Source organism: Oncorhynchus masou, chromosome 28 (assembly GCF_036934945.1).
Source record: "Oncorhynchus masou masou isolate Uvic2021 chromosome 28, UVic_Omas_1.1, whole genome shotgun sequence".
NCBI lineage: Eukaryota > Metazoa > Chordata > Actinopteri > Salmoniformes > Salmonidae > Oncorhynchus > Oncorhynchus masou.
Genome location: NC_088239.1, coordinates 10,761,120 through 10,787,930, shown reverse-complemented (window position 1 = coordinate 10,787,930; position 26,811 = coordinate 10,761,120). Strand labels below are relative to the sequence as shown.

At 53.3% G+C, this 26,811-nt stretch overlaps 1 protein-coding gene across 1 annotated transcript in view; it reads right to left on the bottom strand.

The window, feature by feature from the left end:
- The window catches only part of LOC135517153 (catenin delta-2-like), a 586,832-nt gene that overhangs the window by 34,074 nt on the left and 525,947 nt on the right, over positions 1–26,811 (bottom strand). Inside the window, exon 21 of the mRNA XM_064941201.1 lies at positions 7,364–7,616. Coding sequence (XP_064797273.1) covers positions 7,364–7,616 — 253 coding nt within the window. The remainder of the gene's footprint in view (positions 1–7,363; positions 7,617–26,811) is intronic.

Sequence of the window (26,811 nt, the reverse complement as noted above, 5' to 3'; positions counted from 1 at the left end):
TCAAAATCCAAGGCCGGTCCAATCGATTCATCCAGGACCTGTCTGATGGGCTGAGAAAAAAACCTCAAGCAATATATTTCAATCAGAAAGTCACTGAATTAAAGAGGTATGAAATCTCAACTCTGCTTCCCGGCAGTGGTGTGGGTACGGAAGTGAAAACAAAGGATGGAATTCACAAGCGCCAAGCTACAAGAAACCTTCCCAGAAACGTTCCAAGGTGAAGGAGGGGAGCCCCCTGCTATGAGAAGAGGTCGATGTAGGAAATAACGATGAGCGCACTATTCTATATATAGTGATACCTGAGACCAGCTTACCGTAAATTGAGACAACATACTTCCCCCAAATTCAGTCTATACTCTACTTTCCCCAAATAACTGCTGTTCAAGTAAGGATAGAAGTAGCCAATGCCAATAGACTACATGGACACTGACAATACAATTCAAAGGGGGAAATATTGCATGTATGCCAATAACTGTTCTATGGGTGTGTGTGTGTGTGTGTGTGTGTGTGCGCGTGTGTGTGGGAATGATGTAGGTGTGTGTGTGTGGGAATGTAGGTGTGTGTCTGTGTGTGTGTGTGTGTGTGTGTATATGAATGGGCGTGTAAGGGAAGAGTCAGGGATGGTGAATATGAATATGTGTAGGAGGGTGAGAGAGAATGGGCGTGTGGATGTATAGAGCATATGTTGAGCGGGGACTGAGAATGGATGAGTAAGTCGATGGATGTAAGTAAGTGTGTCTGAGAGGTAGGTTGGGTTGGGACATGCTTGGCTTGGGTGGAGAAGGGTGGGCAAGGAGAGAGACAGTCACCCGACCTAAACCAAATTGAGATGGTTTGGGATGAGTTGGACCGCACAGTGAAGGAAAAGCAGCCTACAAGTGCTCAGCATATGTGGAACTCCTTCAAGAATGTTGGAAAAGCATTCCTCATGAAGCTGGTTGAGAGAATGCGAAGAGTGTGCAAAGCTGTCATCAAGGCAAAGGGTGGCTACCTTGAAGAATCTCAAATATAAAATATATTTTGATTTGTTTAACACTTGTTTGGTTACTACATGATTCCATATGTGTTATTTCACAGTTTTGATGTCTTCACTATTATTCTACAATATAGAAAATAGTAAAAATAAAGAGAAACCCTTGAATGAGCAGGTGTGTTCAAAATTTGGACTGGTGCTGTATGTATTCATACTCTGACTCCCATTTCATGGAATGCCCACTGCATTTTATCAGGTTCCTCAATGATAGACGGAACAGACAAGTTTAACTTGGATTGTATTGTACCAACAGAATCCAACTTATTACATTGACGGGCTTCATGATGGGAAAAAAAATCATATAGTTCTTGAACACTTAAAGAGATTATCAGCAGATGTGGTTCTCTTGCAAGAGTTGAGAAAATTATAAATGGAATATTTAAAGAGGAGCTGAGTTAGAGAGGCCTATGCTGCCACCTACAGTAGTAACAGCAGAGGTGTAGGCATCCTGATAAATAAGAATACACCCTTTTCCCTTATATCCCAGCACACATACCAAGAAGGCCATTTTCTAATGTTGAATAGTACCTTACATGGGACAATTCAACATTGACTTCATTGTATATTCCACCAGGGGCAAATTTGGTGTTTGTAGTCAAATCCAGACTGGAACTATTATCGTGGCAGGAGACCTAAATCACATATCCTCGATAAGATTGACAGACGTAGCAATAAAAAAAGGCACATTATTGGAACCTCCAAAGAGGTTCCTACAAATAATATACCGGACACCTGGAGACTATTTCCAACGACAAAAGACTACTTCTTTTTTTCTCAAAGCAAGAAAAGCAATTCAACAATTGACTACGTTTTTATTTCCAAAAATGATGTCAACACTTTACTGGGTTAACAATAAAGCCTTGCGTTCCAATGATTACAGATTTTTTTTGCTCTTGGCGGTAGGTGCACTTGATTGAGCAGCCCCGGGGAAAGCAAAGGTTTCCCATTTTGAACCGTTTCATCTGTCTGGAAGAACCGCCTACCCGGCAGGCCTAGAGAGCAAATCAAGTGCACCTATAGGCCTACCACTGGCCAACCACTCAGATCAAATCAAATCAAAGTTTATATGTCCGCCATTTTTAAAAAGACCTGACGGAGCTCATTGCCTTCTTGAATCATGCAGAGATGAGCATCATGAAGGTCTCATCATTGATTTTGTTGGAAAAGGGTGAAAATGTGCTTTACAATGGTATTGACATTACAGTTGATCTGGAAGTACTACATTTTTTGGGGTGCTAAAATAAGGTCAATTGTACAGACCAGCACAATGTACACAAGTGAATTAGTTTACGTTTCAGGTTAACCTCAAATAAAGCATATTTTAATGGCAAATAAACCTGGTACACATCTCACAGCTCTCACAAAAACGAATACACACCAAACCAGTGATAATTTTAAAAGATAAACTTGATAGGAGTCCACCTATGGTAAATTCAATTGATTGGACATGACTTGGAAAGGCACACACAGGTCCCACAGTTGTCAGAGCAAAAACCAAGCCATGAGGTCAAAGGAATTCTCTGAAGAGCTCAGAGACAGGATTGTGTTGAGGCACAGATCTGGGGAAGGGTACCAAAACATTTCTGCAGCATTGAAGGTCCCCATGAACACAGTGGCCTCCATCATTGTCAAATGTAAGAAGTTTGGAACCACCAAGACTCTTCCTCGAGTTGGCTGCCCGGCCAAACTGAGCAATCTGGGGAGAAGCGCCTTGGTCAGGGGGTGAGTAAGAACCCGATGGTCACTCTGAACGAGCTCCAGAGTTCCTCTGTGGAGATGGGAGAACCTTCCAGAAAGACAACCATCTCCTCAGCACTCCACCAATCAGGCATTTATGGTAGAGTGGCCAGACAGAAGGCACATGACAGCCAGCTTGGAGTTTGTCAAATGGCACCTAAAGGACTCTCAGACCACAAGAAACAAGATTCTCTAGTCTAATGAAAGCAAGATTGAACTATTTAGCCTGAATTCCAAGTCAGGAGGAAACCAGGGACTGCTCATCACCTGGCCAATACCATTCCTACCAGCCAGAGCCCGGACTTGAACCCAATCTAACATCTCTGGAGAGACCTGAAAATAGCTGTGCAGCGACACCCCCCATCCAACCTGACAGAGCTTGAGAGGATCTGCAGAAAATAATGGGAGAAACTTCCCAAATACAGGTGTGCCAAGCTTGTAGCATCATACTCGAAGACTCGAGGCTCTAATCACTGCCAAAGGTGCTTCAACAAAGGTTTAATTGTTTTTGAACCTTTATTTAACTAGGCTTAAGACCAAATTCTTATTTACAATGACGGTCTACACCAGCCAAACCCAGACGACGCTGGGCCAATTGTGCACTGCTCCATGGAATTGAACAAGGGTGTCTGTAGTGACGCAGCAAAAACTGAGATGCATTCGACCGCTGCGCCACTTGGGAGACCAAGTATTGAGTACTGAATAAAAGGTCTGTACTGAGAAAAAGTTCTGAGTAAAAAGTCTGAATACTTATATAAATGTGATATTTCAGTTTTTTATTTTTTAATACATTTTCCACAATTTCTAAACACCTGTTTTTTCTACATCATTATGGGGTATTGTGATGTCATTATGGGATATTGTGATGTCATTATGGGGTATTGTGATGTCATTATGGGGTATTGTGAAGTCATTATGGGGTATTGTGTGTAGATTGATTTGGAAAAATATATATTTATTCCATTTTAGAATAAGGCTGTAACTTAACAAAATGTGGAAAAAGTCAAGGGGTCTGAATACTTTCAGAAGGCGCTGTATAACGATAACTTTATCCCATTACGCAAAAATATGAAAGCAAATCCAATCAAATGGAACAATCCTCCCATAAATCTTCCCGGGTAGAATAAACCTCTTCAGAATGGCACTGCTCCCAAAGTTGTACATTTATTCTCGGTAATACCAATTACACCACCGAACACATTCATTACAAAGGTATTCTCTTTCATAACAGACTGTATATGGGCAAATAAAACGTAGAGTATAAAAAGGAAGGTTGAGAGCTTCAAGTTCCTTGGTGTCCATATCACCAATGAACTGTCATGGTCCATGTACACCAAGACGGTCATGAAGAGGGCACGACAACACCTATTCCCCCTCAGGAGAATGAAATGACTTAGCATGGGTCCTCAGATCCTCAAAAAGTTCTACAGCTGCACCATCGAGAGCATCCTGACTGGTTGCATCACCGCCTGGTATGGTAACTGCTCGGCCTTCGACCGCAAGGCGCTACAGAGGTGATGTGGGGCTCCTTCCTCAAACAATCGCTTGGCATGTTTTCGCTGTAATAGCTACTGTAAATCAGACAGTGCAGTTAGATTAACAAGAATTTAAGCTTTTAGCCGATATAAGATACTTATATGTACCTAAATGTTAACATCCATAATATTTATAATTATTTATTTGAATTGCGCGACCTCCAGTTTCACCGGAAGTTGTCCCGCTAGCGGAACCCCGATCCTGAAGAAGTTTTAAGTGTAAAAGTAACAATGATTCAATAATCCTTTTGGGATTGATATAAGGTCCAAAAGTTATGGGAGGAGCTAGAAAGTTGGCTGTCAGAAGTATTACAATGTAAACATACTTTTAATCCGTCTGTCTGCATATTTCAAGACATGGAATATGAGGGTGTAGTGAGATATTCAATGGGTTGGGCACCTTTCTACTCAATCATCTTGAAAAAAAAACGTATTCCTAAAAAAACGGAATATCAACCAATCCTCCATCGTTAACACAATGGAAAGGTCAAATGCTTTATTATCTAAAGGTGGAAAGTGCATGGGCGACAGAGAAAAACCAAATGGTGTAGTTCGAGGCTATGTGGCAGAGTGTGATACAGTCGCTGGAGATGGGGGTGTGAGCAGGTGGGTCCGGGCAGGACTGATGTTGTGGATGTTTGTGTTCGTCTGTATGCTGTCATTTGTATGTGTATTTTTTGTGAAACACCGGATACACATTGTAATACTGAATAAACGAGTCCTGAATAGAAGTGTGATGCCTAAAGTACTCATTGCTTGTACAGGTCAAAGCATGGCTAATGTCACGTTCTGACCTTAGTTCCTTTTTTATGTCTCTATTTTGGTTTGGTCAAGGCGTGAGTTGGGGTGGGCATGAGTTGGGGTGGGCATGAGTTGGGGTGGGCATGAGTTGGGGTGGGCATGAGTTGGGGTGGGCATGAGTTGGGGTGGGCATGAGTTGGGGTGGGCATGAGTTGGGGTGGGCGTGAGTTGGGGTGGGCATGAGTTGGGGTGGGCGTGAGTTGGGGTGGGCGTGAGTTGGGGTGGGCGTGAGTTGGGGTGGGCGTGAGTTGGGGTGGGCGTGAGTTGGGGTGGGGCGTGAGTTGGGGTGGGCGGAGTTGGGGTGGGCGTGAGTTGGGGTGGGCGTGAGTTGGGGTGGGCGTGAGTTGGGGTGGGCGTGAGTTGGGGTGGGCATGAGTTGGGGTGGGCATGAGTTGGGGTGGGCATGAGTTGGGGTGGGCGTGAGTTGGGGTGGGCATGAGTTGGGGTGGGCATGAGTTGGGGTGGGCATGAGTTGGGGTGGGCGTGAGTTGGGGTGGGCATGAGTTGGGGTGGGCGTGAGTTGGGGTGGGCATGAGTTGGGGTGGGCGGAGTTGGGGTGGGCGTGAGTTGGGGTGGGCGTGAGTTGGGGTGGGCATGAGTTGGGGTGGGCATGAGTTGGGGTGGGCATGAGTTGGGGTGGGCATGAGTTGGGGTGGGCATGAGTTGGGGTGGGCGTGAGTTGGGGTGGGCATGAGTTGGGGTGGGCATGAGTAGGGGTGGGCGTGAGTTGGGGTGGGCATGAGTTGGGGTGGGCATGAGTTGGTGTGGGCATGAGTTGGGGTGGGCATGAGTTGGTGTGGGCATGAGTTGGGGTGGGCATGAGTTGGGGTGGGCGTGAGTTGGGGTGGGCATGAGTTGGGGTGGGCGTGAGTTGGGGTGGGCATGAGTTGGGGTGGGCGTGAGTTGGTGTGGGCATGAGTTGGGGTGGGCATGAGTTGGGGTGGGCATGAGTTGGGGTGGGCATGAGTTGGTGTGGGCATGAGTTGGGGTGGGCATGAGTTGGGGTGGGCATGAGTTGGGGTGGGCATGAGTTGGTGTGGGCATGAGTTGGGGTGGGCATGAGTTGGGGTGGGCATGAGTTGGGGTGGGCATGAGTTGGGGTGGGCATGAGTTGGGGTGGGCGTGAGTTGGGGTGGGCGTGAGTTGGGGTGGGCATGAGTTGGGGTGGGCATGAGTTGGGGTGGGCATGAGTTGGGGTGGGCATGAGTTGGGGTGGGCATGAGTTGGGGTGGGCGTGAGTTGGGGTGGGCATGAGTTGGGGTGGGCATGAGTTGGGGTGGGCATGAGTTGGGGTGGGCATGAGTTGGGGTGGGCATGAGTTGGGGTGGGCATGAGTTGGGGTGGGCATGAGTTGGGGTGGGCATGAGTTGGGGTGGGCATGAGTTGGGGTGGGCGTGAGTTGGGGTGGGCGTGAGTTGGGGTGGGCATGAGTTGGGGTGGGCATGAGTTGGGGTGGGCATGAGTTGGGGTGGGCATGAGTTGGGGTGGGCATGAGTTGGGGTGGGCGTGAGTTGGGGTGGGCATGAGTTGGGGTGGGCGTGAGTTGGGGTGGGCATGAGTTGGGGTGGGCGTGAGTTGGTGTGGGCATGAGTTGGTGTGGGCGTGAGTTGGGGTGGGCATGAGTTGGGGTGGGCATGAGTTGGGGTGGGCGTGAGTTGGGGTGGGCGTGAGTTGGGGTGGGCATGAGTTGGGGTGGGCATGAGTTGGGGTGGGCATGAGTTGGGGTGGGCATGAGTTGGGGTGGGCATGAGTTGGGGTGGGCATGAGTTGGGGTGGGCATGAGTTGGGGTGGGCATGAGTTGGTGTGGGCATGAGTTGGGGTGGGCATGAGTTGGGGTGGGCATGAGTTGGGGTGGGCATGAGTTGGGGTGGGCATGAGTTGGGGTGGGCATGAGTTGGGGTGGGCATGAGTTGGGGTGGGCACTCCATAGTTATGCATCAACATACAAACCCTACGCAATGATCTTCCTGACCATGGTTTGGTGTCATAGAAACAGTGACCTTCTGGTTGCCAAGGCTGTTTAGAAAACCCTGCTCGGTCTCCCATAGCGACAGGGGTTCTATTCTGGGAGAGTCAGTGCTAGGCTCTGTCAGTACGCTCCACTGAGCTCATAGATTCACAGTCATGAAATACTGTTTTCACCATGTAACTAACTTCCTGTTTCTAGTCACTGGGGAAAAAGCTTGAGGAGTTAGGCCCCCCAACCACAGTCATCCTCGGATCATCCTGCAATGCGTGTGTGTGTAGTTTCCTTACTTGTCTCCTTTGCTGCGAGCGATGCCGATGACCTTCGCTATACCGCCGGCGTCTCTCAGTGCTTTGGCGTTCTCCATGTTCTTAGTGATGACCTCATGCAGAGCGCAGCAGATAGCCGTTACCGTATCGTCTGACATGGTCTTAATGGGTGCTAGTGGACCCGCGGAACCGCAGTTAGTCCCACCGCTGCCCCCAGTACTGCTATTGCTGCTGCCCGGTAACCGGTGGACAAGGTCACGCATGGCGTATTTACCTGTGAGGAGAGGGGAACAAAATAAATATTGCTTGGGTTAGAATTCTGAATGTGTGTGTGGTGTGTTTTTTATTTATTTAAAGACAATCCCCATTGATTCAAAAAACATCAATCTCCTTGTTCCCCTCCTCATCTCCTGTCTTTGATGGAAATACAGCCCCATTCACCAGTATCATCCTCTAACTATCAAACCTTACAACGCAGTACCACACTTCCTCACTGATTGTTTGAGAAATTTTCTGGCACTGCATTCAAGGACAAAAATCTTTCTAAATCATCAAGTCTGTCTGTCCTCAGTCTCTCTCAGCGTGGTCTGTCTGTCCTCACTCTCTCACAGCGTGGTCTGTCTGTCCTCAGTCTCTCTCAGCGTGGTCTGTCTGTCCCCAGTCTGTCTCAGTGTGGCCTGTCTGTCCCCAGTCTCTCTCAGTGTGGCCTGTCTGTCCCCAGTCTCTCTCAGTGTGGCCTGTCTGTCCCCAGTCTCTCTCAGTGTGGCCTGTCTGTCCCCAGTCTCTCTCAGTGTGGCCTGTCTGTCCCCAGTCTCTCTCAGCGTGGCCTGTCTGTCCCCAGTCTGTCTGTCCTCAGTCTCTCTCAGCGTGGCCTGTCTGTCCTCAGTCTCACTCAGCGTGGCCTGTCTGTCCTCAGTCTCTCTCAGCGTGGCCTGTCTGTCCTCAGTCTCTCTCAGCGTGGCCTGTCTGTCCCAAATCTGTCTGTCCTCAGTCTCTCTCAGTGTGGCCTCTCTGTCCCCAGTCTCTCTCAGCGTGGTCTGTCTGTCCTCAGTCTCTCTCAGTGTGGCCTGTCTGTCCTCAGTCTCTCTCAGCGTGGCCTCTCTGTTCTCAGTCTCTCTAAGCGTGGCCTGTCTGTCCCCAGTCTGTCTGTCCTCAGTCTCTCTCAGCGTGGCCTCTCTGTTCTCAGTCTCTCTCAGCGTGGCCTGTCTGTCCTCAATCTCTCTCAGCGTGGTCTGTCTGTCCTCAGTCTCTCTCAGCGTGGCCTGTCTGTCCTCAATCTCTCTCAGCGTGGCCTGTCTGTCCTCAGTCTCTCTCAGCGTGGCCTGTCTGTCCCCAGTCTGTCTGTCCTCAGTCTCTCTCAGCGTGGCCTGTCTGTCCTCAATCTCTCTCAGCGTGGTCTGTCTGTCCTCAGTCTCTCTCAGCGTGGCCTGTCTGTCCCCAGTCTGTCTGTCCTCAATCTCTCTCAGCGTGGTCTGTCTGTCCTCAATCTCTCTCATCATGGCCTGTCTGTCCTCAGTCTCTCTCAGCGTGGTCTGTCTGTCCTCAGTCTCTCTCAGCGTGGCCTGTCTGTCCTCAATCTCTCTCAGCGTGGCCTGTCTGTCCTCAGTCTCTCTCAGCGTGGCCTGTCTGTCCCCAGTCTCTCTCAGCATGGCCTGTCTGTCCCCAGTCTGTCTGTCCTCAGTCTCTCTCATCATGGCCTGTTTGTTCCCAGTCTCTCTCAGCATGTCCTGTCTGTCCTCAGTCTCTCTCAGTGTGGCCTGTCTGTCCTCAGTCTCTCTCAGCGTGGCCTGTCTGTCCTCAGTCTCTCTCAGTGTGGCCTGTCTGTCCCCAGTCTCTCTCATCATGGCCTGTCTGTCCCCAGTCTCTCTCAGCGTGGCCTGTCTGTCCCCAGTCTCTCTCATCATGGCCTGTCTGTCCCCAGTCTCTCTCAGCGTGGCCTGTCTGTCCTCAGTCTCTCTCAGTGTGGCCTGTCTGTCCTCAGTCTCTCTCAGCGTGGCCTCTCTGTCCTCAGTCTCTCTCAGCGTGGGTTGTCTGTCCTCAGTCTCTCTCAGTGTGGCCTGTCTGTCCCCAGTCTCTCTCAACATGGCCTGTCTGTCCCCAGTCTCTCTCAGCGTGGCCTGTCTGTCCTCAGTCTCTCTCAGCGTGGCCTGTCTGTCCCCAGTCTCTCTCAGCGTGGCCTGTCTGTCCCCAGTCTCTCTCAGCGTAGCCTGTCTGTCCCCAGTCTGTCTGTCCTCAGTCTCTCTCAGCGTGGCCTGTCTGTCCCCAGTCTCTCTCAGCGTGGCCTGTCTGTCCCCAGTCTCTCTCAGCGTGGCCTCTCTGTCCTCAGTCTCTCTCAGCGTGGCCTCTCTGTCCTCAGTCTCTCTCAACGTGGCCTGTCTGTCCCCAGTCTCTCTCAGCGTGGCCTGTCTGTCCCCAGTCTGTCTGTCCTCAGTCTCTCTCAGTGTGGCCTGTCTGTCCTCAGTCTCTCTCAGTGTGGCCTGTCTGTCCTCAGTCTCTCTCAGTGTGGCCTGTCTGTCCCCAGTCTCTCTCAGCGTGGCCTGTCTGTCCCCAGTCTGTCTGTCCTCAGTCTCTCTCAGTGTGGCCTGTCTGTCCCCAGTCTCTCTCAGCGTGGCCTGTCTGTCCCCAGTCTCTCTGTCCTCAGTCTCTCTCAGCGTGGCCTCTCTGTCCCCAGTCTCTCTCAGCGTGGTCTGTCTGTCCTCAGTCTCTCTCAGCGTGGCCTGTCTGTCCTCAGTCTCTCTCAGCGTGGCCTGTCTGTCCCCAGTCTCTCTCAGCGTGGCCTGTCTGTCCTCAATCTCTCTCAGCGTGGCCTGTCTGTCCTCAGTCTCTCTCAGCGTGGCCTGTCTGTCCCCAGTCTCTCTCAGCGTGGCCTGTCTGTCCTCAGTCTCTCTCAGCGTGGCCTCTCTGTCCCCAGTCTCTCTCAGCATGGTCTGTCTGTCCTCAGTCTCTCTCAGTGTGGCCTGTCTGTCCTCAGTCTCTCTCAGCGTGGCCTCTCTGTCCTCAGTCTCTCTCAGTGTGGCCTGTCTGTCCCCAGTCTCTCTCAGCGTGGCCTGTCTGTCCCCAGTCTGTCTGTCCTCAGTCTCTCTCAGCGTGGCCTGTCTGTCCTCAATCTCTCTCAGCGTGGTATGTCTGTCCCCAGTCTCTCTCAGCGTGGCCTGTCTGTCCCCAGTCTGTCTGTCCCCAGTCTCTCTCAGCGTGGGTTGTCTGTCCTCAATCTCTCTCAGCGTGGCCTGTCTGTCCTCAGTCTCTCTCAGCGTGGCCTGTCTGTCCTCAGTCTCTCTCAGCATGGCCTGTCTGTCCTCAGTCTCTCTCAGCGTGGCCTCTCTGTCCTCAGTCTCTCTCAGTGTGGCCTGTCTGTCCCCAGTCTCTCTCAGCGTGGCCTGTCTGTCCCCAGTCTGTCTGTCCTCAGTCTCTCTCAGTGTGGCCTCTCTGTCCCCAGTCTCTCTCAGCGTGGTCTGTCTGTCCTCAGTCTCTCTCAGCGTGGCCTGTCTGTCCTCAGTCTCTCTCAGCGTGGCCTGTCTGTCCCCAGTCTCTCTCAGCGTGGCCTGTCTGTCCTCAGTCTCTCTCAGCGTGGCCTGTCTGTCCTCAGTCTCTCTCAGCGTGGCCTGTCTGTCCTCAGTCTCTCTCAGCGTGGCCTCTCTGTCCTCAGTCTCTCTCAGCGTGGCCTCTCTGTCCTCAGTCTCTCTCAGCGTGGCCTGTCTGTCCCCAGTCTCTCTCAGCGTGGCCTCTCTGTCCCCAGTCTCTCTCAGCGTGGCCTGTCTGTCCTCAGTCTCTCTCAGCGTGGCCTGTCTGTCCCCAGTCTCTCTCAGCGTGGCCTGTCTGTCCTCAGTCTCTCTCAGTGTGGCCTGTCTGTCCTCAGTCTCTCTCAGCGTGGCCTGTCTGTTCTCAGAATATCTCAGCTTGGCCTGTCTGTCCTCAGTCTCTCTCATCATGGCCTGTCTGTCCCCAGTCTCTCTCAGCTTGGCCTGTCTGTCCCCAGTCTGTCTGTCCTCAGTCTCTCTCATCATGGCCTGTTTGTTCCCAGTCTCTCTCAGCATGTCCTGTCTGTCCTCAGTCTCTCTCAGTGTGGCCTGTCTGTCCTCAGTCTCTCTCAGCGTGGCCTGTCTGTCCCCAGTCTCTCTCATCATGGCCTGTCTGTCCTCAATCTCTCTCAGCGTGGCCTGTCTGTCCTCAGTCTCTCTCAGCATGGCCTGTCTGTCCTCAGTCTCTCTCAGTGTGGCCTGTCTGTCCTCAGTCTCTCTCAGCGTGGCCTGTCTGTCCCCAGTCTCTCTCATCATGGCCTGTCTGTCCTCAATCTCTCTCAGCGTGGCCTGTCTGTCCTCAGTTTCTCTCAGCGTGGCCTGTCTGTCCCCAGTCTGTCTGTCCTCAGTCTCTCTCATCATGGCCTGTTTGTTCCCAGTCTCTCTCAGTGTGGCCTGTCTGTCCTCAGTCTCTCTCAGCATGGCCTGTCTGTCCCCAGTCTCTCTCAGTGTGGCCTGTCTGTCCTCAGTCTCTCTCAGCGTGGCCTGTCTGTCCTCAGTCTCTCTCAGCGTGGCCTGTCTGTCCCCAGTCTCTCTCAGTGTGGCCTGTCTGTCCTCAGTCTCTCTCAGTGTGGCCTGTCTGTCCCCAGTCTCTCTCATCATGGCCTGTCTGTCCCCAGTCTCTCTCATTATGGCCTGTCTGTCCCCAGTCTGTCTGTCCTCAGTCTCTCTCAGTGTGGCCTGTCTGTCCTCAGTCTCTCTCAGTGTGGCCTGTCTGTCCCCAGTCTCTCTCAGCGTGGCCTCTCTGTCCTCAGTCTCTCTCAGTGTGGCCTGTCTGTCCCCAGTCTCTCTCAACATGGCCTGTCTGTCCCCAGTCTCTCTCAGCGTGGCCTGTCTGTCCTCAGTCTCTCTCAGCGTGGCCTGTCTGTCCCCAGTCTCTCTCAGCGTGGCCTGTCTGTCCCCAGTCTCTCTCATCATGGCCTGTCTGTCCTCAATCTCTCTCAGCGTGGCCTGTCTGTCCTCAGTCTCTCTCAGCATGGCCTGTCTGTCCTCAGTCTCTCTCAGTGTGGCCTGTCTGTCCCCAGTCTCTCTCAGCGTGGCCTGTCTGTCCCCAGTCTCTCTCATCATGGCCTGTCTGTCCCCAGTCTCTCTCATCATGGCCTGTCTGTCCTCAATCTCTCTCAGCGTGGCCTGTCTGTCCTCAGTCTCTCTCAGCATGGCCTGTCTGTCCTCAGTCTCTCTCAGTGTGGCCTGTCTGTTCTCAGAATATCTCAGCTTGGCCTGTCTGTCCTCAGTCTCTCTCATCATGGCCTGTCTGTCCCCAGTCTCTCTCATCATGGCCTGTCTGTCCCCAGTCTCTCTCAGCTTGGCCTGTCTGTCCCCAGTCTGTCTGTCCTCAGTCTCTCTCATCATGGCCTGTTTGTTCCCAGTCTCTCTCAGCATGTCCTGTCTGTCCTCAGTCTCTCTCAGTGTGGCCTGTCTGTCCTCAGTCTCTCTCAGCGTGGCCTGTCTGTCCCCAGTCTCTCTCATCATGGCCTGTCTGTCCTCAATCTCTCTCAGCGTGGCCTGTCTGTCCTCAGTCTCTCTCAGCATGGCCTGTCTGTCCTCAGTCTCTCTCAGTGTGGCCTGTCTGTCCTCAGTCTCTCTCAGCGTGGCGTGTCTGTCCCCAGTCTCTCTCATCATGGCCTGTCTGTCCTCAATCTCTCTCAGCGTGGCCTGTCTGTCCTCAGTCTCTCTCAGCGTGGCCTGTTTGTTCCCAGTCTCTCTCAGCATGTCCTGTCTGTCCTCAGTCTCTCTCAGTGTGGCCTGTCTGTCCTCAGTCTCTCTCAGCGTGGCCTGTCTGTCCCCAGTCTCTCTCATCATGGCCTGTCTGTCCTCAATCTCTCTCAGCGTGGCCTGTCTGTCCTCAGTCTCTCTCAGCATGGCCTGTCTGTCCTCAGTCTCTCTCAGTGTGGCCTGTCTGTCCTCAGTCTCTCTCAGCGTGGCCTGTCTGTCCCCAGTCTCTCTCATCATGGCCTGTCTGTCCTCAATCTCTCTCAGCGTGGCCTGTCTGTCCTCAGTTTCTCTCAGCGTGGCCTGTCTGTCCCCAGTCTGTCTGTCCTCAGTCTCTCTCATCATGGCCTGTTTGTTCCCAGTCTCTCTCAGTGTGGCCTGTCTGTCCTCAGTCTCTCTCAGCATGGCCTGTCTGTCCCCAGTCTCTCTCAGTGTGGCCTGTCTGTCCTCAGTCTCTCTCAGCGTGGCCTGTCTGTCCTCAGTCTCTCTCAGCGTGGCCTGTCTGTCCCCAGTCTCTCTCAGTGTGGCCTGTCTGTCCTCAGTCTCTCTCAGTGTGGCCTGTCTGTCCCCAGTCTCTCTCATCATGGCCTGTCTGTCCCCAGTCTCTCTCATTATGGCCTGTCTGTCCCCAGTCTGTCTGTCCTCAGTCTCTCTCAGTGTGGCCTGTCTGTCCTCAGTCTCTCTCAGTGTGGCCTGTCTGTCCCCAGTCTCTCTCAGCGTGGCCTCTCTGTCCTCAGTCTCTCTCAGTGTGGCCTGTCTGTCCCCAGTCTCTCTCAACATGGCCTGTCTGTCCCCAGTCTCTCTCAGCGTGGCCTGTCTGTCCTCAGTCTCTCTCAGCGTGGCCTGTCTGTCCCCAGTCTCTCTCAGCGTGGCCTGTCTGTCCCCAGTCTCTCTCATCATGGCCTGTCTGTCCTCAATCTCTCTCAGCGTGGCCTGTCTGTCCTCAGTCTCTCTCAGCATGGCCTGTCTGTCCTCAGTCTCTCTCAGTGTGGCCTGTCTGTCCCCAGTCTCTCTCAGCGTGGCCTGTCTGTCCCCAGTCTCTCTCATCATGGCCTGTCTGTCCCCAGTCTCTCTCATCATGGCCTGTCTGTCCTCAATCTCTCTCAGCGTGGCCTGTCTGTCCTCAGTCTCTCTCAGCATGGCCTGTCTGTCCTCAGTCTCTCTCAGTGTGGCCTGTCTGTTCTCAGAATATCTCAGCTTGGCCTGTCTGTCCTCAGTCTCTCTCATCATGGCCTGTCTGTCCCCAGTCTCTCTCATCATGGCCTGTCTGTCCCCAGTCTCTCTCAGCTTGGCCTGTCTGTCCCCAGTCTGTCTGTCCTCAGTCTCTCTCATCATGGCCTGTTTGTTCCCAGTCTCTCTCAGCATGTCCTGTCTGTCCTCAGTCTCTCTCAGTGTGGCCTGTCTGTCCTCAGTCTCTCTCAGCGTGGCCTGTCTGTCCCCAGTCTCTCTCATCATGGCCTGTCTGTCCTCAATCTCTCTCAGCGTGGCCTGTCTGTCCTCAGTCTCTCTCAGCATGGCCTGTCTGTCCTCAGTCTCTCTCAGTGTGGCCTGTCTGTCCTCAGTCTCTCTCAGCGTGGCGTGTCTGTCCCCAGTCTCTCTCATCATGGCCTGTCTGTCCTCAATCTCTCTCAGCGTGGCCTGTCTGTCCTCAGTCTCTCTCAGCGTGGCCTGTCTGTCCCCAGTCTGTCTGTCCTCAGTCTCTCTCATCATGGCCTGTTTGTTCCCAGTCTCTCTCAGTGTGGCCTGTCTGTCCTCAGTCTCTCTCAGCATGGCCTGTCTGTCCCCAGTCTCTCTCAGTGTGGCCTGTCTGTCCTCAGTCTCTCTCAGCGTGGCCTGTCTGTCCTCAGTCTCTCTCAGCGTGGCCTGTCTGTCCCCAGTCTCTCTCAGTGTGGCCTGTCTGTCCTCAGTCTCTCTCAGTGTGGCCTGTCTGTCCCCAGTCTCTCTCATCATGGCCTGTCTGTCCCCAGTCTCTCTCATTATGGCCTGTCTGTCCCCAGTCTGTCTGTCCTCAGTCTCTCTCAGTGTGGCCTGTCTGTCCTCAGTCTCTCTCAGTGTGGCCTGTCTGTCCCCAGTCTCTCTCAGCGTGGCCTCTCTGTCCTCAGTCTCTCTCAGTGTGGCCTGTCTGTCCCCAGTCTCTCTCAACATGGCCTGTCTGTCCCCAGTCTCTCTCAGCGTGGCCTGTCTGTCCTCAGTCTCTCTCAGCGTGGCCTGTCTGTCCCCAGTCTCTCTCAGCGTGGCCTGTCTGTCCCCAGTCTCTCTCATCATGGCCTGTCTGTCCTCAATCTCTCTCAGCGTGGCCTGTCTGTCCTCAGTCTCTCTCAGCATGGCCTGTCTGTCCTCAGTCTCTCTCAGTGTGGCCTGTCTGTCCTCAGTCTCTCTCAGCGTGGCCTGTCTGTCCCCAGTCTCTCTCATCATGGCCTGTCTGTCCTCAATCTCTCTCAGCGTGGCCTGTCTGTCCTCAGTTTCTCTCAGCGTGGCCTGTCTGTCCCCAGTCTGTCTGTCCTCAGTCTCTCTCATCATGGCCTGTTTGTTCCCAGTCTCTCTCAGTGTGGCCTGTCTGTCCTCAGTCTCTCTCAGCATGGCCTGTCTGTCCCCAGTCTCTCTCAGTGTGGCCTGTCTGTCCTCAGTCTCTCTCAGCGTGGCCTGTCTGTCCTCAGTCTCTCTCAGCGTGGCCTGTCTGTCCCCAGTCTCTCTCAGTGTGGCCTGTCTGTCCTCAGTCTCTCTCAGTGTGGCCTGTCTGTCCCCAGTCTCTCTCATCATGGCCTGTCTGTCCCCAGTCTCTCTCATTATGGCCTGTCTGTCCCCAGTCTGTCTGTCCTCAGTCTCTCTCAGTGTGGCCTGTCTGTCCTCAGTCTCTCTCAGTGTGGCCTGTCTGTCCCCAGTCTCTCTCAGCGTGGCCTCTCTGTCCTCAGTCTCTCTCAGTGTGGCCTGTCTGTCCCCAGTCTCTCTCAACATGGCCTGTCTGTCCCCAGTCTCTCTCAGCGTGGCCTGTCTGTCCTCAGTCTCTCTCAGCGTGGCCTGTCTGTCCCCAGTCTCTCTCAGCGTGGCCTGTCTGTCCCCAGTCTCTCTCATCATGGCCTGTCTGTCCTCAATCTCTCTCAGCGTGGCCTGTCTGTCCTCAGTCTCTCTCAGCATGGCCTGTCTGTCCTCAGTCTCTCTCAGTGTGGCCTGTCTGTCCCCAGTCTCTCTCAGCGTGGCCTGTCTGTCCCCAGTCTCTCTCATCATGGCCTGTCTGTCCCCAGTCTCTCTCATCATGGCCTGTCTGTCCTCAATCTCTCTCAGCGTGGCCTGTCTGTCCTCAGTCTCTCTCAGCATGGCCTGTCTGTCCTCAGTCTCTCTCAGTGTGGCCTGTCTGTTCTCAGAATATCTCAGCTTGGCCTGTCTGTCCTCAGTCTCTCTCATCATGGCCTGTCTGTCCCCAGTCTCTCTCATCATGGCCTGTCTGTCCCCAGTCTCTCTCAGCTTGGCCTGTCTGTCCCCAGTCTGTCTGTCCTCAGTCTCTCTCATCATGGCCTGTTTGTTCCCAGTCTCTCTCAGCATGTCCTGTCTGTCCTCAGTCTCTCTCAGTGTGGCCTGTCTGTCCTCAGTCTCTCTCAGCGTGGCCTGTCTGTCCCCAGTCTCTCTCATCATGGCCTGTCTGTCCTCAATCTCTCTCAGCGTGGCCTGTCTGTCCTCAGTCTCTCTCAGCATGGCCTGTCTGTCCTCAGTCTCTCTCAGTGTGGCCTGTCTGTCCTCAGTCTCTCTCAGCGTGGCGTGTCTGTCCCCAGTCTCTCTCATCATGGCCTGTCTGTCCTCAATCTCTCTCAGCGTGGCCTGTCTGTCCTCAGTCTCTCTCAGCGTGGCCTGTCTGTCCCCAGTCTGTCTGTCCTCAGTCTCTCTCATCATGGCCTGTTTGTTCCCAGTCTCTCTCAGTGTGGCCTGTCTGTCCTCAGTCTCTCTCAGCATGGCCTGTCTGTCCCCAGTCTCTCTCAGTGTGGCCTGTCTGTCCTCAGTCTCTCTCAGCGTGGCCTGTCTGTCCTCAGTCTCTCTCAGCGTGGCCTGTCTGTCCCCAGTCTCTCTCAGTGTGGCCTGTCTGTCCTCAGTCTCTCTCAGTGTGGCCTGTCTGTCCCCAGTCTCTCTCATCATGGCCTGTCTGTCCCCAGTCTCTCTCATTATGGCCTGTCTGTCCCCAGTCTGTCTGTCCTCAGTCTCTCTCAGTGTGGCCTGTCTGTCCTCAGTCTCTCTCAGTGTGGCCTGTCTGTCCCCAGTCTCTCTCAGCGTGGCCTCTCTGTCCTCAGTCTCTCTCAGAGTGGCCTGTCTGTCCCCAGTCTCTCTCAACATGGCCTGTCTGTCCCCAGTCTCTCTCAGCGTGGCCTGTCTGTCCTCAGTCTCTCTCAGCGTGGCCTGTCTGTCCCCAGTCTCTCTCAGCGTGGCCTGTCTGTCCCCAGTCTCTCTCATCATGGCCTGTCTGTCCTCAATCTCTCTCAGCGTGGCCTGTCTGTCCTCAGTCTCTCTCAGCATGGCCTGTCTGTCCTCAGTCTCTCTCAGTGTGGCCTGTCTGTCCTCAGTCTCTCTCAGCGTGGCCTGTCTGTCCCCAGTCTCTCTCATCATGGCCTGTCTGTCCTCAATCTCTCTCAGCGTGGCCTGTCTGTCCTCAGTCTCTCTCAGCGTGGCCTGTCTGTCCCCAGTCTCTCTCATCATGGCCTGTCTGTCCTCAATCTCTCTCAGCGTGGCCTGTCTGTCCTCAGTCTCTCTCAGCGTGGCCTGTCTGTCCTCAGTCTCTCTCATCATGGCCTGTTTGTTCCCAGTCTCTCTCAGTGTGGCCTGTCTGTCCTCAGTCTCTCTCAGCATGGCCTGTCTGTCCCCAGTCTCTCTCAGTGTGGCCTGTCTGTCCTCAGTCTCTCTCAGCGTGGCCTGTCTGTCCTCAGTCTCTCTCAGCGTGGCCTGTCTGTCCTCAGTCTCTCTCAGTGTGGCCTGTCTGTCCTCAGTCTCTCTCAGTGTGGCCTGTCTGTCCCCAGTCTCTCTCATCATGGCCTGTCTGTCCCCAGTCTCTCTCATTATGGCCTGTCTGTCCCCAGTCTGTCTGTCCTCAGTCTCTCTCAGTGTGGCCTGTCTGTCCTCAGTCTCTCTCAGTGTGGCCTGTCTGTCCCCAGTCTCTCTCAGCGTGGCCTCTCTGTCCTCAGTCTCTCTCAGTGTGGCCTGTCTGTCCCCAGTCTCTCTCAACATGGCCTGTCTGTCCCCAGTCTCTCTCAGCGTGGCCTGTCTGTCCTCAGTCTCTCTCAGCGTGGCCTGTCTGTCCTCAGTCTCTCTCAGCGTGGCCTGTCTGTCCCCAGTCTCTCTCAGCGTGGCCTCTCTGTCCCCAGTCTCTCTCAGCGTGGCCTCTCTGTCCTCAGTCTCTCTCAGCGTGGCCTGTCTGTCCCCAGTCTCTCTCAGCGTGGCCTCTCTGTCCCCAGTCTCTCTCAGCGTGGCCTGTCTGTCCTCAGTCTCTCTCAGCGTGGCCTGTCTGTCCCCAGTCTCTCTCAGCGTGGCCTGTCTGTCCTCAGTCTCTCTCAGTGTGGCCTGTCTGTCCTCAGTCTCTCTCAGCGTGGCCTGTCTGTTCTCAGAATATCTCAGCGTGGCCTGTCTGTCCCCAGTCTCTCTCAGCGTGGCCTGTCTGTCCCCAGTCTGTCTGTCCTCAGTCTCTCTCAGTGTGACCTGTCTGTCCTCAGTCTCTCTCAGTGTGGCCTGTCTGTCCTCAGTCTCTCTCAGCGTGGCCTCTCTGTCCTCAGTCTCTCTCAGCGTGGCCTGTCTGTCCCCAGTCTCTCTCAGCGTGGCCTGTCTGTCCCCAGTCTCTCTCAGCGTGGCCTGTCTGTCCCCAGTCTCTCTCAGCGTGGCCTGTCTGTCCCCAGTCTCTCTCAGCGTGGCCTGTCTGTCCCCAGTCTCTCTCAGCGTGGCCTGTCTGTCCCCAGTCTCTCTCAGCGTGGCCTGTCTGTCCCCAGTCTCTCTCAGCGTGGCCTGTCTGTCCCCAGTCTCTCTCAGTGTGGCCTGTCTGTCCCCAGTCTCTCTCAGCGTGGCCTGTCTGTCCCCAGTCTGTCTGTCCTCAGTCTCTCTCAGCGTGGCCTCTCTGTCCTCAGTCTCTCTCAGCGTGGGTTGTCTGTCCTCAGTCTCTCTCAGTGTGGCCTGTCTGTCCCCAGTCTCTCTCAGCGTGGCCTGTCTGTCCCCAGTCTGTCTGTCCTCAGTCTCTCTCAGCGTGGCCTCTCTGTCCTCAGTCTCTCTCAGCGTGGGTTGTCTGTCCTCAGTCTCTCTCAGTGTGGCCTCTCTGTCCTCAGTCTCTCTCAGCGTGGGTTGTCTGTCCTCAGTCTCTCTCAGTGTGGCCTGTCTGTCCCCAGTCTCTCTCAGCGTGGCCTGTCTGTCCCCAGTCTCTCTCAGCGTGGCCTGTCTGTCCCCAGTCTGTCTGTCCTCAGTCTCTCTCAGCGTGGCCTCTCTGTCCTCAGTCTCTCTCAGCGTGGGTTGTCTGTCCTCAGTCTCTCTCAGCGTGGTCTGTCTGTCCCCAGTCTCTCTCAGCGTGGCCTGTCTGTCCTCAGTCTTTCTCAACGTGGCCTGTCTGTCCTCAGTCTCTCTCAGCGTGGCCTGTCTGTCCCCAGTCTCTCTCAACATGGCCTGTCTGTCCCCAGTCTCTCTCAGCGTGGCCTGTCTGTCCCCAGTCTCTCTCAGCGTGGCCTGTCTGTCCCCAGTCTCTCTCAGCGTGGCCTGTCTGTCCCCAGTCTGTCTGTCCTCAGTCTCTCTCAGCGTGGCCTGTCTGTCCTCAGTCTCTCTCAGCATGGCCTGTCTGTCCCCAGTCTCTCTCAGCGTGGCCTGTCTGTCCCCAGTCTCTCTCAGCGTGGCCTGTCTGTCCCCAGTCTCTCTCAGCGTGGCCTGTCTGTCCCCAGTCTGTCTGTCCTCAGTCTCTCTCAGCGTGGCCTGTCTGTCCTCAGTCTCTCTCAGCGTGGCCTGTCTGTCCCCAGTCTCTCTCAACATGGCCTGTCTGTCCCCAGTCTCTCTCAGCGTGGCCTGTCTGTCCCCAGTCTCTCTCAGCGTGGCCTGTCTGTCCCCAGTCTCTCTCAGCGTGGCCTGTCTGTCCTCAGTCTCTCTCAGCATGGCCTGTCTGTCCCCAGTCTGTCTGTCCTCAGTCTCTCTCAGCGTGGCCTGTCTGTCCCCAGTCTGTCTGTCCTCAGTCTCTCTCAGCGTGGTCTGTCTGTCCCCAGTCTCTCTCAGCGTGGCCTGTCTGTCCCCAGTCTGTCTGTCCTCAGTCTCTCTCAGCGTGGCCTGTCTGTCCTCAGTCTCTCTCAGCGTGGCCTGTCTGTCCCCAGTCTGTCTGTCCTCAGTCTCTCTCAGCGTGGCCTGTCTGTCCTCAGTCTCTCTCAGCGTGGCCTGTCTGTCCCCAGCCTGTCTGTCCTCAGTCTCTCTCAGCGTGGCCTGTCTGTCCTCAGTCTCTCTCAGCGTGGCCTGTCTGTCCCCAGTCTGTCTGTCCCCAGTCTCTCTCAGCGTGGCCTGTCTGTCCTCAGTCTCTCTCAGCGTGGCCTGTCTGTCTGTCCTCAGTCTCTCTCAGTGTGGCCTGTCTGTCCCCAGTCTCTCTCAGCGTGGCCTGTCTGTCCCCAGTCTGTCTGTCCTCAGTCTCTCTCAGTGTGGCCTGTCTGTCCCCAGTCTGTCTGTCCTCAGTCTCTCTCAGCGTGGCCTGTCTGTCCTCAGTCTCTCTCAGTGTGGCCTGTCTGTCCCCAGTCTCTCTCAGCGTGGCCTGTCTGTCCCCAGTCTGTCTGTCCTCAGTCTCTCTCAGCGTGGCCTGTCTGTCCTCAGTCTCTCTCAGCGTGGCCTGTCTGTCCCCAGTCTGTCTGTCCTCAGTCTCTCTCAGTGTGGCCTGTCTGTCCCCAGTCTCTCTCAGCGTGGCCTGTCTGTCCCCAGTCTGTCTGTCCTCAGTCTCTCTCAGTGTGGCCTGTCTGTCCCCAGTCTCTCTCAGCGTGGCCTGTCTGTCCCCAGTCTGTCTGTCCTCAGTCTCTCTCAGCGTGGCCTGTCTGTCCCCAGTCTGTCTGTCCCCAGTCTCTCTCAGCGTGGCCTCTCTGTCCCCAGTCTCTCTCAGCGTGGCCTGTCTGTCCCCAGTCTCTCTCAGCGTGGCTTGTCTGTCCCCAGTCTCTCTCAGCGTGGCCTGTCTGTCCTCAGTCTGTCTGTGAAGCAGCTCTGTGCTGAAGTCAATACACTCTGACTCATCTGGTATTTCGAAGAAAAGATTGACGTGGACGAGAGGAAATTAAGGGAAGAATCTGACATTAACAGAAAAGAGAGTAGTCAGAATGAGAGGAAAACCTGAGTAAAAGCCAGATAGATGGAAGGATGGAAGGAGGGAACAATACGTCTTCCCTACACATTAGCTTACACCCTCTTTGGGAGTCTTTCATGCTCAATTGGCAACACGTTATCATTTTACAAAATGTCAACATTGACACACATCTAGGAGGCGGACATCTTTGACTGATGATGACTCTGAATGATTAACATGACATACTAGTGAAGAGCTGCTCTTTCAGATTGAATCCTTTTCTCTATTGAAATGTCATTTGTCCATGTGAGTCGATGGTTACCTACACAGGAAAATGGAAGTCAATAGGTTCATTGAAGAAGGAGCAATTAAAACAGCTGTCAATGTCTCACTGGTGGACTAGAACCCAGAGAATATACCTTATCTCTCAGCAGGACAAGACTAGAACCCAGAGATTATACCTTATCTCTCAGCAGGACAGGACTAGAACCCAGAGAATATACCTTATCTCTCAGCAGGACAAGACTAGAACCCAGATAATATACCTATCTCTCAGCAGGACAGGACTAGAACCCAGATATTATACCTTATCTCTCAGCAGGACAGGACTAGAACCCAGAGAATATACCTTATCTCTCAGCAGGACAAGACTAGAACCCAGATATTATACCTTATCTCTCAGCAGGACATGACTAGAACCCAGAGAATATACCTTATCTCTCAGCAGGACAGGACTAGAAACCAGAGATTATACCTTATCTCTCAGCAGGACAGGACTAGAACCCAGAGAATATACCTTATCTCTCAGCAGGACAGGACTAGAACCCAGAGAATATACCTTATCTCTCAGCAGGACAAGACTAGAACCCAGATATTATACCTTATCTCTCAGCAGGACAGGACTAGAACCCAGAGAATATACCTTATCTCTCAGCAGGACAAGACTAGAACCCAGAGATTATACCTTATCTCTCAGCAGGACAGGACTAGAACCCAGAGATTACACCTTATCTCTCAGCAGGACATGACTAGAACCCAGAGATTATACCTTATCTCTCAGCAGGACAGGACTAGAACCCAGATAATATACCTTATCTCTCAGCAGGACAGGACTAGAACCCAGAGATTATATCTTATCTCTCAGCAGGACAGGACTAGAACCCAGATATTATACCTTATCTCTCAGCAGGACAGGACTAGAACCCAGAGATGATACCTTATCTCTCAGCAGGACAGGACTAGAACCCAGATAATATACCTTATCTCTCAGCAGGACAGGACTAGAACCCAGAGAATACACCTTATCTCTCAGCAGGACAGAACTCGAACCCAGAGAATATACACTCAGCAGTGGGACAGTGGGACAGGGGAGACAGGAGGCACAGAAGGCACAGGAGGGACAGGAGAGACAGGAGGGACAGGAGAGACAGGAGGCACAGAAGGCACAGGAGGGACAGGAGAGACAGGAGGGACAGGGGAGACAGGAGGCACAGAAGGCACAGGAGGGACAGGAGAGACAGGAGGGACAGGAGAGACAGGAGGCACAGAAGGCACAGGAGGGACAGAAAGAACATGAGGGACAGTGGGACAGAAGGGACATGAGGGACATGAAGGACAGGAGGGACAGGAGAGACATGAGGGACTGGAGGGACAGTGGGACAGGATAGACAGGAGGGACAGTGGGACAGGAGGGACAGTGGGACAGGATAGACAGGAGGGACAGTGGGACAGGAGGGACAGTGGGACAGGAGGGAAAGGAGGGACAGTGGGACAGGATAGACAGCACGGACAGGAGGGACAGGAGAACAGGAGGGACAGGAGGGACAGGAGGGACAGGAGAACAGGAGGGACAGGAGGGACAGTGGGACAGGAGGGACAGGAGGGACAGAGGGACAGAGGCACAGGAGGGAAAAGAGGGACAGGAGGGACAGGAGGGACAGTGGGACAGAGGGACAGAGGGACAGGAGGGACAGAGGGACAGGAGGACAGGAGGGACAGGAGGGACAGGAGGGACAGGAGAACAGGAGGGACAGGAGGGACAGGAGGGACAGGAGGGACAGAGGGACAGGAGGACAGGAGGGACAGGAGAACAGGAGGGACAGGAGGGACAGGAGAGACAGTGGGACAGAGGGACAGGAGGGACAGGATGGACAGGAGGGACAGGAGGGACAGTGGGACAGTGGGATTGGAGAACAGGAGGGACAGGAGAACAGGAGGGACAGGAGGGACAGTGGGACAGAGGGACAGGAGGGGCAGGAGGGAAAGGAGGGACAGGAGGGACAGTGGGACAGAGGGACAGGAGGGGCAGGAGGGAAAGGAGGGACAGGAGGGACAGTGGGACAGAGGGACAGGAGGGACAGGATGGACAGGAGGCACAAGAGAACAGGAGGGACAGAGGGACAGGAGGGACAGTGGGACAGTGGGATAGGAGGGACAGGATGGACAGTGGGACAGGAGGGACAGGAGGGAGAGTGGGACAGGAGAACAGGAGGGACAGAGGGACAGGAGGGACAGGATGGACAGTGGGACAGGAGGGACAGGATGGACAGTGGGACAGGAGGGACAGTGGGACAGGAGGGATGAGAGAGAGAGATACATGTATTACACTGACAGTAAAGCGAGCTCCTGTTGGGCAGAGCATTACAAAACAATAAATATCCCTGTGTGTGTGTCTGTGTGTGTCTCTGTGTGTGTGTGTGTGTGTGTGTGTGTGTGTGTGTGTGTGTGTGTGTGTGTGTGTGTGTGTGTGTGTGTGTGTGTGTGTGTGTGTGTGTGTGTGTGTGTGTGTGTGTCTGTGTGTGTCTGTGTGTGTGTGTGTGTCTGTGTGTGTCTGTGTGTGTGTGTCTGTGTGTGTGTGTGTGTGTGTCTGTGTGTGTGTTCATGCGTACGACTGCAGGGGTGGCTTTAGATAATCAGGACATGTAACAGTATGATGAAATGAATGCAATCAGAAATGACTTAATTCAACTGCTGCCGCTTCACACTGCAGACCAAGATTACATCTAACAGCCAGTGTTGAAACCACACCTGGTAATCGCAAGTGCACACACACACACACACACACACACACACACACACACACACACACACACACACACACACACACACACACACACACACACACACACACACACACACACACACACACACACACACAAATGCCACAGTGGTTAGACTCCTTCTCTAGTCTCTGATTACATCCTGTCTCCTGACTCCAACAGAAGAAAATACTTAATCAAGTCAATAATGAGTGATTTGATTTAAAGTATGGCAATTATACTCAACAATTAGTGTTTTTGTGTGTATACGTGTATGTGCTTGTATGTGTGTCTCTGTTTGTATGCGTGTGTGTGTGTGTGTGTATATGTGTATGTGCTTGTATGTGTGTCTCTGTTTGTATGCATGTGTGTGTGTGTGTGTGTGTGTGTGTGTCTCTCTCTCTATCTGTGTGTGTGCGTGTGTGAGTGTGTGTGTGTGTGTGTGTGCTTTGATTGTTTACTGACAGAGAATAGAGAGTGTTATTGAAAGGAAATTGACTATAATTGCCCCAGTGGAATGTCTAGGCACAACACATAAGACCTTCACTTTCACTTGAGCGACCATGTATGATCATCAATGATAACTTGAACAAAGGAAGGAAGGGAGGAAGGAGAGAGAGGGAGAGCAGGAGAGAGGGAGAGGGGGAGAGGGAGAGAGTGGGAGAGGGGGAGAGCGGGAGAGGGGGAGAGGGGGAGAGCAGGAGAGGGGAGAGCAGGAGAGGGGGAGAGTGGGAGAGCAGGAGAGAGGGAGAGGGGGAGAGGGAGAGAGGGGGAGAGGGAGAGAGGGGGAGAGCGGGAGAGCGGGAGAGCGGGAGAGGGGGAGAGGAGGAGAGCAGGAGAGGGGGAGAGGAGGAGAGCGGGAGAGAGGGGGAGAGCAGGAGAGCAGGGGAGGGGGAGAGGGGGAGAGGGGGAGAGCAGGAGAGCGGGAGAGGGAGAGAGGAGGAGAACAGGAGAGGGGGAGAACAGGAGAGGGGGAGAGCAGGAGAGGGGGAGAGGGGGAGAGGGGGAGAGCAGGAGAGCGGGAGAGGGAGAGAGGAGGAGAACAGGAGAGGGGGAGAACAGGAGAGGGGGAGAGGGGGAGAGCAGGAGAGGGGAAAGACTACAAGAAGGAAGCATTTCCACACAACTCAAACAGGCCTTGGACTTTCCTTGCCAATGGCTGAACCTGGGCGTCTTTTTGGGGCATCTCCTGAGTGGCGCAGTGGTCTAAGGACTGTGCAAGAGGCATTACTATAGTTCAAATCCAGGCTGTATCACATCCAGCCGTCATTGGCAGGGCAACAACTGGCCCAGCGTCGTCCGGGTTTGCCTGGCGTAAGCCATCATTGTAAATAAGAATTTGTTCTTTTTTAATTATTTTTATTTATTTTACCTTTATTTTACTAGGCAAGTCAGTTAAGAACAAATTCTTATTTTCAATGACGGCCTAGGAACAGTGGGTTAACTGCCTGTTCAGGGGCAGAACGACAGATTTTGTACCTTGTCAGCTCGGGGATTTTGAACTTGCAACCTTTCTGTTACTAGTCCAATGCTCTAACCACTAGGCTACACTTACCTAGTTAAATAAAATATATATCTAACAACTAATAAAGTGCTGTATGCCTTATCAGCCACAGGGGGCACTAGATCACAAGCAATCAGTCAACTCAACATAGGACCCAGCAATAGGGAACCTAATGATATTTATGTATAGACTCACACAGTTCAGAACAGGACTCATTATGAATGATGTCAGTGCCTCAGGTATGCAAATGTCACTCTGTGAAAGATGACCATTGGCCAGCTAAATACACCAGCAGAAATCACCCAATCATCCAGCAATGAGGGAATTCTCCTTCTTCAGGAGACACGGACATTGAAAAAAGAGAAAAGCCTTCAGACAAAGATTATTTTTTTAAAGAATCTGTTTCAAAGAGGTTAGAAAATGAAGGTAAATTGGAAAGGGCCACGTTGCTACTCTACCGATGAGAGATAGTAGTTTCAGTGAATGCAGCATTCCACACCTGTAACATCTTGCTCTCTGAGGCTTTGATGTGGCTGGGTGACAGAAGAGAGAAGCACACTCACAAACACATGTACACACGCACACACACACGCACACATGAAAGACACAGTGGGTTGTATAGAGGACAGATCCACTAGATCACACATGAAAGACACAGTGGGTTGTATAGAGGACAGATCCACTAGATCACACATGAAAGACACAGTGGGTTGTATGGAGGACAGATCCACTAGATCACACATGAAAGACACAGGGGTTGTATAGAGGACAGATCCACTAGATCACACATTAAAGACACAGGGGTTGTATGGAGGACAGATCCACTAGATCACACATTAAAGACACAGGGGGTTGTATGGAGGACAGATCCACTAGAATACACATTAAAGACACAGTGGGTTGTATAGAGGACAGATCCACTAGATCACACATTAAAGACACAGGGGGTT